The 12955-nt window shown below is 34.6% G+C and overlaps 1 protein-coding gene across 1 annotated transcript in view; it reads left to right on the top strand.

The window, feature by feature from the left end:
• LOC127871519 (receptor-type tyrosine-protein phosphatase epsilon-like) overlaps positions 1–1783 on the top strand; it is a 206002-nt gene extending 204219 nt beyond the window's left edge. Inside the window, exons 20-23 of the mRNA XM_052414534.1 lie at positions 2–127; positions 555–715; positions 1025–1163; positions 1307–1783. Coding sequence (XP_052270494.1) covers positions 2–127; positions 555–715; positions 1025–1163; positions 1307–1378 — 498 coding nt within the window. The 3' untranslated portion in view covers positions 1379–1783. The remainder of the gene's footprint in view (position 1; positions 128–554; positions 716–1024; positions 1164–1306) is intronic.
• The last annotated feature ends 11172 nt before the right edge of the window (positions 1784–12955 follow it).

Raw genomic sequence — 12955 nt, 5'->3', positions numbered from 1 at the left:
GACCTGTCAGTATTTGGGTGCTCGAGGAAGCGGTCGAGTTGGACAGTTTTCTGTCAATTACATTCATGAAAAGAAAAACAAAGGCAGTGTGGAAAGAACTTTCTCGTTCAGAGATGAGAATCACGAAGTAAGCATCGATATAACGATACAGAATAATAGTATATAAATATTTGTATCAATAGAACACCATTTTTGAACTTCATTGTATAGATATTTGGTACATAAGCTAGTGCATCCGCATATGAATCTGTTCAACATGGTGCATATCATCACTCATGTGTTCCACGTTGAGGGTGTGTTATTGCGCCTGTTTGCACTGTGTGCTCCGTTATCGGTACAATACGGCCATATTGTGTTGCGTTGCTTCACAAACACCAACAAAATAGCAAACGAACAACTAAGAAATTATAGTATATACATAAATGACATTAAAATAAGAGCTGAAATTAGTTTTCTGTAACATTACACGTTTGTCGATGAGCCTCGTTTAATATCATCAGGGGCCAAATTTATTACTCGAATATGTGTAAAGCTTAAGCATACTGTCTAAACAGGATGAGGACTACCTGACCACAATAAAGCAGTTCCAGTTAACCTCCTGGCTGGAGGGACATGACACACCTTCAGATATGCAGTCAGTCCTTGATCTGCTGGAAGAGGTACTGAAGTGGCAGCCTCACCTGTCCGACAAAAGACCAATTCTGATCCATTGCCAGTGAGTTTCATAGCCATATGAATAATATTGACGAGTATGCCTGTGACTGCTTACATGTGTGATCATGCAAATTTATGTATATTAATATGATTATCAAAGTACTTGTATCTATTCATAATAACGCTGCTCTTCGTGTGAACAATTACATTGTTTTACGAAATGATGGTGAATATGAGTTGACAGCTCGAGAAGTAATATGTGTAGTGATTGTTCGGTGTTGACGTTGTATTCGTCATAGTTAGGCTAAATTATCTGTTAAATTACTATATTATCACCGGTAAGGTTGACTTTGTTTATTTATGCATCTAGAACTGGTTTCATGCGCTGCGGACTTACCGCGTTGGTCCTGAACGAGATACAACGCATCAGAAAAGAAAATGGGCAAATTAACATCGTGGAATCTTTCAAAACTATGAAAACCAGGTGTCGTGATTTGGTTCACAACAAGGTAATTGCAGATATTTTATAGTGTTTGCCTTAACAGGTTTTCGTTTAAATGCTTTAAAGTACCTTCATAACTGTTTGCTATTAAAACACGTTTTGTATTTAAAAAATTATATATGTATGTGCACGCTTTTCGTTTACCTTCAGACACAGTACAGGTTTTGTTATGAAGCCATTTTGACCTACATAACGAACTCGGGAACCTACCAGAACCTGTAAACCAGTCAAAGCATACTTTTGACATACTTCAAAAACATACGCTTTGCCATATGTGGAGGAAAATGATTAGGAAGTGTGCGTTGTAAATTGATTTAACAAACATTTTTCATTACTTATTGCATAGATTATTAGTGCATGAATTGTTTTAAAGTAATCACGTTGCGTGCACATATATGTAAATCGGAATGTATGTTATTTAAAAAAAAAACTTTTTAGAAATTTAAGTGAACAAATCAGAAATTATTAAACAATTTGTCTTTTCTATTTAAATTATCTCGACAATTAAGTATGTTTAACGCGCAAAACATATATAAAAAAGTTATTGGTTCACTTCACCCATTCATGGCAAGTTACATATTTGCATTTATCAACTGTTCATTTTGGGGACTATAATTATTTGGGAAATTAAGGATGCCTAGTTACTGTGTTTCTTTGATATGTGTAAAAATGTTTTGTTGAAAGCAAAAACAACATAGTTTACAAATTACACATGCATGGTTTACAGTTGATCGATGTGGGCCATTACATTTTCTTCACGATTTCGTTTTTTGTCTAAATACAAATTCTATTTTAGATAGGATTGTTTGTTTCAACAAAAAAAATATTCAAGATTAACAGCTTTGTAAATGGGAAATTATCGGTTCTTACTTATTCTCAAAGTTGTTCCTATCTTTGCAAATATATGTTTTATTAATCACATACTTTCTTAGTGCTTTATATGCATTACATTTTAATCAGAATTTGTTTTATAAGTAGTGAGTAAATCATATGCAGAAAATAGTTTCTTTTAAATAGGATACGATTTTCGTTTATACATGTACATATCTTTTATTTTTAAAATGTATCGTTGAATTTTGCTAGATACAGATTAAACTATGTACATATTCATGTAAAATAACGTCATGCTGTTATTACTAAAGACATTATTTGTTTATTAATTCGAATTAAAAAACATCCTAGATTACTGACTTTGGGACTATATTTGATGTTTTTTTCTCTTGTTCATATTTTTAAATGCGCAAACAATTTATTTATTTTTTTTTGTATTGCGTTTAAATATGCATTTATACTTAATACCGATTCAATACGTATCTAAATAAAATTAAAGAAATCATAAAAAATTGAACAATGTGGAACGATTGTGTAGTTATATTCAGTATATAAGATAGTCATTTTTTCTAAATAGATTACTCCAATTTGGCAATTATTTGTCTCCTAAGCCAACACTGTGCATTAAGAACAACATTGACAATGCAATTTAAAAAGTCTGACATTTACTTTAGATTGGATTAGAAACAATGGTCTTCAATAATGATACAAATCTTCCTGATTTAGATTGATATTTTTTTAAAGATATAGTCTATCTATTTAAATGATTAATGTTTCGTTTAGAATATCAATAAATTTTATAATATGTCATATTAAATATGTAATGACCAACTGGGCAAAACTGTAAGGTATATATAATGTTAATGTTTTAGCATTATACTGTTTAACATGCATACGTTCTATGTAATTGTTGGTTACGGGAAATTACTATCTGGCATAATTATGTGTTGTATTAGTTGATGCTATAAATACGAATAAAGCATACGTACTCACTAATAAGTGTGTAACTTGTAATGTTATGATTGATACAACAGTAGTAAAAACAAAAGGGTCATAATAGCCTTCAAAGCTTAACTTGATTATAAGGTTTACCCGAATTAACCCAAATTAAAACAATGAGTTAATATTATCAATATAAAAATGCGAACCATGTTTCATCAAGATTGTGTAATAAGTAAGGCATAAGCACGAGTGTTTTTAAGTATTTAAAAGATTTGATCCGGTAACTTATTTTTGGACGCATATGACCCAGTTTCGAGTTTGTCCTACAGATCGTCAAGATTACAGTCTAAAAGGTGTTCTCAAGACTGAGTTATGAATGCTGCTTCTTGAGCGGTAAGAATGTTTGATATTTTAACGGTTGACCTGGTTTTTGGACACACTTGACCCAGATTCCATCATGTTTAAATAAATTGGCAAGATAAACTTATAACCAATGTTCATAACGATTAATTAATTAATGTGGCTTCTAGATTGCTTACAAGTTTTTTTCTAGGATTTGTCCTTTTAACTTCGTTGTTTGTCAAACATGACCCTGATTTGACTTTATCACAGGTAATTTTAAGAATCAAGAATTAGATTATATTTTGTTCAATACGTATCGAAAGTGATATTGCAAGCGGAAATGTTACATGTTCATACCTCATATATCTTTAATGAGATTGACGCAATACGGTGTATATGATTTCTTATATATGAAACAAAAAGATTTTGAAAAACGTCCGTATCAACTGAAATGTTTGGAAACATGAGTAAATTAAACATACCGTAAATGTGAATCTTTTATAACGTAGGTTCGACCGTTTAAACTGACATATTTGTAAGTCTACGCTTATCAAATATATTCATAGAAAACTCTACTATCTGCAATCTTTTGTAACAGATACCCCAATTATCAAAATAGCTTTAATTTCAAAACGTGGCATGCTGAATGATGTCACTTTAAATGAAGTAGTACAATCAAATGTGTTTGATGTAGTTCATAGCGTGCAGGTTATTACTTTATATGGTGTTAATGCCATCAATATTTTATATAATTGAATTTCAATGAACGGTTACCCATAGTCAAGTCAACCAGTACCCGGTCCGGTGTTATAATGTTAATCGAACTATATTGTTATGCTACAGAAAACAACACGGGACTTAAAATCTCGTAAAAATATCGGATATGTCTTCAAGTACAATGTCACATACCAGATAACAACAACATACATTTACTTAAATGTGTGCCTTCTGGCTACATGTCCATCATATTTCACAACAGCAGCATTCAGCATTGTTGTCTTTTTTTCCATCAGTTAACAATAAATTATTCATTGATGATGTTTTATCACATTTTTGAACTTTCCATAACAATGTTTTCGATGTTTTCAAGACAATAAGATACACTGCTATAATGCTACAGAAACTGGTCGTCCGGCCGTTATGCTTCTTTCTAAAACAGCATCTTATATATGATATCGCTGATGGATAACCTTGCATTTTATTTCGTTGATCTCATTCTATACATGATATGACAGACTTATATAATTCGCGGACTTCGTGATATAACACTTTGTTCACGGTCAAGTTATATATGCGATAGCACACTTGTTGAATATACGCTTTTCATGATTTAACACACTTACACCACACTTATTCTTATCGCTAGTGCAATAAAGCGTTAAACATTATCTCCTATATATCAAACACCAATTATTAAAATACATCCGTATCAATAGATTTCGTATAGTTTGAAAACAAAACTTAAGCAAACATACCGTTAATGTGTATCTTTAATAATTGTTTCCAAACGTTTTAAGCGGAATTTTTGAAAGTCTACGCTGACCACAACTGTACTTAAAAAACATATTATCTGCACTCGTTTGTAGCAAATGGCCTGTTTACTGACATACACTTAGTTTCAAACTTTGCATGCTGAGTTATTACACTTTAAGTTTTATACGAAAACGCTCTGTATGTAGTTCATGACGTGAAAGTTATTACTTTCTATGAATGTTGTTCGTGTCATCAATAGTTTATATACTATACTTTATAATTCAATTTCAAGTAACGCTTCCACATACGCAGGTCTGTGAAAACGCGACTTAAAATCTCGTTAAAAACATACGTATACTCGTATGCATACACGTACTTAACTGTGTGTCTTCTTGCTAAATGCACAGCATTTTAACAGCAACATTCAGCATTTTTTTCCAGCAATAAACATTAATATATTGTTTGCTGAAGTTTTATCACACCCGAACATTCGCCACAAAATGTTATCAAAACAATAAGATACCGTGGTGTTTTATTGTGTCTTAAATCCTGTTATGTAACAAATAAAATGACACATGTTTCAAATTAAAACGAATCATCTCCTGAACATAATGCTTCAGTAACCGGTCTGCTGGTCGGCACGTTTTTTTCTTTCTAAATCAGCATCTAATATATGATATCGCTGATGAATATCCATTCATTTTATTTCGTTGATCTCCAGCTGTACATGAAATGACATACTATAATAATGCGCGGGATTCGTGGTATAACACATTTTCAACTTTATAATTATATATATGATAGCAAACTTGTAGAATACACGCTTTACATGTTATAACACTTATACCATGAACGCTTTACAGTATATAACACATTTGCAGCAATGACGCTTGATTTATTAAACAAGCTGGCTACATGCACAATTTGCATGCTATAGATAACTTTCACGATGGACGCTTTACATGTTCTGACACGCATGTATGACGCTACACATAATACGAACCCCTTGTAGCAAGCACGCTATACATGATATGACGTACGTGCAGTTTACACGCTATACGTGATAAAACAAAATTGTAGCACGCATGCTATGCCTTTTTAAGCATCCTTGTAGTATGCTCATTATACTTTATATGACCGACTTGTAGCATACACGCTGTACAAGATATGACGTACATGTAGCATGCATGTTATACATAATGTTACATACTTTTAGCGTGTACGCTATAGGTGAAATAACACACGTGAAGCATTCAAGCATAACATGATAGGACACTATTGTGGCATTCAAGCTTTACATGATAGGACACTATTGTGGCATTCAAGCTTTACATGATAGGACACTATTGCAGCATGCACGCTATACATGATCTGACATAGGTGTAGCATGCACGCTATACATGATGTGACATAGGTGTAGCATGCACGCTATACATGATCTGACATAGGTGTAGCATGCACGCTATACATGATCTGACATAGGTGTAGCATGCACGCTATACATGATCTGACATAGGTGTAGCATGCACGCTATACATGATCTGACATAGGTGTAGCATGCACGCTATACATGATCTGACATAGGTGTAGCATGCACGCTATACATGATCTGACATAGGTGTAGCATGCACGCTATACATGATGTGACATACTTGTAGCATGCACGCTATACATTATGTGACATAATTGTAGCATGCACACTATACATAATCTTACGTAAGTGTAGCATTCACGCTTTACATTATATGACACACTTGTAGCACGCACACTATACATAATTTGACGTAATTGTAGCATTCACGCTTTACGTGATATGACACACTTATAGCATGCACACTATACTAGTACATAATCTGACGTAAGTGTAGCATTCACGCTTTACATGATATGACACACTTGTAGCATGAACACTATACATAATCTGACGTACAAGTAAGTGTAGCATTCAAGCTTTACATGATATGACACACTTGTAGCACGCACGCTGTAGTCAAAAGTACATACTTGTACCATGCATGTCATGCTGTATATGCCATTGATGTAGCATGCACGCTTTTCATGATATGATACTCTTGTAGAATGCACACGTTACATACTATAGCAATTTTAGCATGCACGCTTTACACGGTATGACATACTTGTAGCATGCACACAGTACATAATATGACATACGTGTAGCATGCATACTATACATGATATGACATACTTGTAGCATGCACGCTATACATGATATAACATACTTGTAGCATACAAGCTATACATGATAATTATGATACTCTTGTAGCATGAACACTATACATGATATGACACACTTGTAGCATGCATGCTATACATGATCTGACATACTTGTAGCATGCATGCTATACATGATATGACATACTTGTAGCACGCATGCTATACATGATATGACATACTTATAACATGCATGCTAGACATGATATGACATACTTGTAACATGCACGCTACACATGATTGGAAACTCTTTATCATGCACGCTATACACGATATAAACAGATTATACAGTTGGGTTAGGGATTTTGTTACGCAAATAAGGGGTTGCTAAGGGATGAATATTTTTGGGGATTAATATCTAACAATCCTTTTTTTTAGAATTAATCCCTAACAATCCCTTGTAGGGATTTTTTGGGTTGAAAACGGATTATTTGCGATTGTTTGGGATGCTAGCACTCTGCGCATGCGTGCGGCTTAAAAGGCGGGGTTTAGAAAGTGAGCTTTTGCTATGACTGCGCATGCGCAGTACTTAAATGTATTAAAGCGACGATCTATAAATAAACAAAGATTGGAAACATCAATTCGGACCAATATAAAGTATCCGGAATGCGCGCAACGAAAACGAAATCAATATCACGTGACATTAATCGAGCAGCCGCTAGTCTCTTCTCTGTTATCTGGCGTTATCATTTGCTACTGCAGCGTGTCTGTCCGCTTGATTCCAATACACAACATTTCATTACTTTGCACAATAGAACTGAAAACATTTTAATCATGAACAAGTTTCGATATTTGAAGCAGCGTTGCTAAATTTAACGTGATTTTAAATAAAACATAATAGATTTGAAACCGTATCAGTCTCTGAACCAATATTAAGTAATGAAACGTAAAAATGGTATTTTAGGCCGAGGTAGCTTTTTTACAAGTACACCTTTCAATTGCCTTAAACTTAATTATTTCTTTCTGGAACTGATGATTTAAGAATAAATATAAGAGTGATCTCAAAATCTCCAGTCTTTAACTTTAATATTTTCGCGGGTATTAAATAACAATACTTTGAGAGATTATCGGCCGAGTTAAAGTATTTAAAGGCATGTAAATACTTCTCATGAACATATAATTTTAACGGTATTTTAAAATGTACAAGGCTAAGATTTTTTTATTTAAGCGTGTTCGGTCTCAGAGATATTCATAACCGATGCATGTTTTTCTTACTGAAAAGTACATATCCGCCTTTGCCTAAAACTTGCATATTTCAAAATTAACATTCTATGTTAAAACAATTAGATTAAATATTTAAAGCTATGGCCGAAAATAAAAAGATATATTTCTGTATTAAATTTTCCAAATAAAGTGTTAATTTTAGAATAAACTTTACAACAGGAAACAAATATATTGATTAAGTTTCGTTTATAACGTAAAAATAATATTAGCAAAAAATAAACATTTTGAATACACTACTCTTACAGGGTGTTATGTCTGTGACACCACATGTCTACGCATGTAATGATAAGATTATCACGATAAGATGATTAAAATCTCGTCGCCGGGCGTGAACATCCAATAACACTAATCTTTGTTTATTTATAAATCTTTGATCATCATCACACTTTTTTACTGCAAACATTTGCTGTAAACAAAATGTTTAACATTGTTACTTGTGACAATTTGCTCATAGTTTATCATCATCATCCTATAAGTATCATTATCATTATCGTTTTCAAGTAATAGCCCAAATACAAAATAGGAGTGATTGATTGTAATTTACAGGACTTAAAAATGCAAATGCAAAAAAAACTATTATTCTGACGCTTGTATGTGTTCCATTTTCAACGGAGATCGACCTCAATGGCACCGCTCAGTTGATGAATCTCGAGACGACTTTAGACGGGGTAACATCCTTGCTCAGATGTCTAAAGAACCGAAACGATAGTATGTAATGATGAAGGGCAATTCTTATGAATTCTTAACACGCACAAGTATGGCATGTAAAAAGTACAAATATATTTATAACAATTCGGCGGAAAGTATATAACTAAAATCATGAGTTAAACCCAAGTCTCACTATTGCTGGTAGAGCCCCGGTCCATCCCGGTTTGCTATCGCCGGTCGACCGGCGAGAACCGGGATGATTAATATAAATTATTTAACGCGGTCAAACTATTTCCCGGTGCCGCCCCCGTTGAAGCCGGTCAACAGCCCGGCAGAGTCCCGGTCAACCCCGGACTGGCTACGGTTCATCCCGGTTAAGCCCTGGCAGAGCCCCGGTTGTCGCCGGGTATGCCCCGGTTGAGCCCCGGTGAAAGCGGACAGCGTCCCGGTAGAGCCAAGACAGCGTCACGGCAGAGCCCCGGTATACCGTAACTCCGCCGGCACTCACCGGGGCTATACCGGCATTAGACCCCATCAACGCTACGGCAACGCCCCGGTTTAAACCCCGGTCGTCGCCGGTAATACCCCGGTGGAGCCCCGGTGAATGTCGGTTAACTTATGTACGGTTGCTATACCAGGACTATGCCGGCATTCACCAGGGCGTTGCCGTAGCTAAGACGAGGTCCGCATTGGCTCCGGTGGAGCTACGATGCCATCCCGTTTGTTCCCGTTGCCACGCCGGTCGTTGCCGGTCCTTGCCGGAGACTCCCGGTTCATCCCGGAGGTATTTCACATTTTAAAACTTTCTCGTTGAAGCCCCGGTTCAACCCGGTAGAGCCCTTGTTCATCCCGGTAGATGCCAAAGGCACCGGGGCTCCGCCGGCGTCATAGTAAGATTGGGTCTTTACGATTTGAATAAACTGATCCCCGCCCATGCCCAAAGTGCACACAGGACGCCCCCAACGGCCATCAATCACGTTGAGTTGCTTAAATATGATAAATTTAGAATTGTGAAACATTAATTTGTTTAAAGTAGCTGCTATTATCTGCAAGATTCATCCACCACCACCAATGAAGAGAAGTGTACATGACTTCACGTACACCCCATACAATAATCGGAAATAATGAATGATTCAGGTAAAAGCGCGAGCGGGATACGCAACCCTAACTGCATATGACGAAACAATTTTAACAGCTATACTTAACCGACGTCAACATCTAATCAGTCACACCATAACGAATTATTAAGTTATCGTAAAATAAGCATAATATTTTAAAATTAAACGTTTTTTACGTAAGCAAAGAAACAAGTATAATACTGACATTTAAACATACCAAGATTTCAATAATTATGCTGGAAGTTCTCTCCAGGAAGTGTGACAATATACAATATACAATACATATAAACAATATGAATTAAAAAAATAATCAAAATTCTCAAGAAATTTTAGCTGCTTCAGACCAAAGACCTATATATATGTGTATTATAGGTCTTTGTTCAGACTGAAATGAAAATACACCCATAGACTTGTTATGTTAATAAATCGACTTACCGGTTCGGAATCCATTTTAAACTTATTGGCGGGTGCACACAGCAGCGGATAAGCCAGGTTAAAAATAGATTTTACATCCGGTGATGCGAATTTTGACACCCGACGCATATATACACGTCGCTCTTGGTTACAGAAAAATTCCCACGTACGGATTTCAACCGTCTTTGTTTACAATCAATTAAGTGCACGAGTACTGGAATTGGTATAGCGTTTTTAAAGGCGTATGTCCAGGCGTGTGCCGGGAAAACAGGGCTTAATGTATTTTTTTATTCAGCTCTATAATATTTATGTCATTTATATCAAATATGTATGAAACAATGTCGGTGAACATTAATCCGGTGTTAATTTTTGAAAATATTGAGGCGTTCATTAATTATGGATATAAAACGGAGCATAAATCCGAATATAAAAAAAACACCGGGTGTATTGCATATTAGTTCGGAGACATGACTCCCAAATGACCAACAGCTGTTTCATATGTAAACGAGATACCTACCTATCTATAATAAAGTTTATATGCCTACTTCAATATTATAGTTTTATAGCATTGCATGTGGTGCAATATAAGTGTTTCTTATGAAAGAGCTGTTGGTCATTTGTGCTATGCTGTACATATACATGCAAACCTTAATTTAGATTGAGCAATATAAAACAGTAGGTATTTTCAAGATCCATAAGAGTCAAAAACATACGTGGCGTAAGAGAGCAATTGTACGCAGCGAGACTTGCTCATATAGAATTGAACCTCTAATTGCTTTCTTTCGAAATAATTTCATGTCTCCGAACTAATATGCAGTTTGTCGGCAGGTTTTTTGTATATAATTCTTCAGTAAAAAGATTATTACCGTCGAACTTCTTATATTACACACACTAAATGTTGGCGTTAAGTACGCGATAAAACATATAAGAATATCAAATAATAATATAACAATTAATAAAAAATATAACTATTGATTTCCTCAACTGAATATGCTTTCCAAAATATTCGCACCAATGCGGAATTTATTCAAGACAGTTAATTCACATAAAACCTTATAACATAGGAGAGAGCTGTTTATCATTTGGAAGTCAGGTCCCAAAATGTGTTTTAAATGGAACTTAGTTCCAAAAAGCGGGGTTAATGCGTTTTAATTCGGAAATAAATGAATTCAAAGACATCAAACGCGTCGAGAAAAAAAATAATCTTGATTTATGTTATAAAGACGTGCAAATCAGTATATGTTTAATGAAAAATTACAAGGCAATTAATGCAAACAATGGGAAAGTATTGACCCACTGAGAAAAAATACGTCAGATTACGACTCATGCATTGCAGTATATGTATTTTTAAAGTGCCATCCAACGATATTTGACAAGTACGTTTTAAAAATTATTGGTGAGGCGGGTAAGGTTGAGGCGGGCGTATGTTAATAACCCGATACGGTAAATACATGGATTAATTACAAATGAAATGAAAATAAATGAAATTTAATTTTATTTAAAAAATATTTAATTTTAATTTAATGTTGTTTGCTTGATAATTTTATGTAATTCTCGTTGATACCAATGTATTTATGAGAAAAATAATGTTTTACATTCTGTGTTAGTCTTATACACACAGAAACAGTTGCAGGTTTCTCTACTGAATATCTGCTGAAATTCTACATTTAAATTGAGATAAACTTTGAAATATTTCAGGCCGTGGTAAACTTTCTTATTGAACAGTTCATGTATACCATTGTCATAATCTGGAATTGTTAGTATGTTTCTAAATCAAGTATCAATTTGAAATTAATACAACAAGTTTTAAACTATAGGTTGAATAAAAAAAGATTTATTGATATTTAACTGTCCCGGCGATGTTCTCTCTATTCCTAAACTAATCTATTTCTTAATAAACTTTTCCAAATATAATTTATAATTTTAAGATTGAATTGAAAACAGAAAACACATATTTATTATGCTTTCACTTATTATTGATACATAATATATGAAAGACATTTTGAATTCAAATCTGTGATAGAGGCATACACGCATTCTTTTCAATTTGGATGTCCCCATGTTTTATTTAAAGCGTTTACTGGTATGCTTGTGACACCACATGCCGGCGCATGTGTAGACAGGATTATTACGATAAGATGCGTAATCTTTATCACTTGACTGAAATATAGGTTGCCGCAATGACACGAATCTTTGTTGCAGCACGGCAAATATTACCTAAAATCCAACTTGTGCCGTACTGCCCAGGTGATCGCGAAAGAAATAATTGATCCAAATAGACCAGTGCGTGATGGCCAATGAAACATTAATGTGCACTGGTGTACAAATAATAAATTAATAAATTGTATTCTGCATAAAACCGACACAATTAAAACCTCCTCTAAAAATAGTTGTCTACGCCACCCCTACTCGTTTACGGCAGTGATTAACTCCGCCTTTTCATCCGTATTCCCCGCTGACATCGACTGCGCATGCGTAGAGATTAATTAATCGCTTGAAGAGATGAATTCATCCCTTGCGCTGCGTTGCAATGAATTCATCTCTTATAGGGCTTAATTCATCCCTTGCGATGCAT

The sequence above is a fragment of the Dreissena polymorpha genome, chromosome 3 (assembly GCF_020536995.1).
Source record: "Dreissena polymorpha isolate Duluth1 chromosome 3, UMN_Dpol_1.0, whole genome shotgun sequence".
In the NCBI taxonomy this organism is placed as follows: Eukaryota; Metazoa; Mollusca; class Bivalvia; order Myida; family Dreissenidae; genus Dreissena; species Dreissena polymorpha.
Note: the sequence above shows the minus strand (reverse complement) of the source record. Positions and strands in the feature narration are given on the sequence as shown.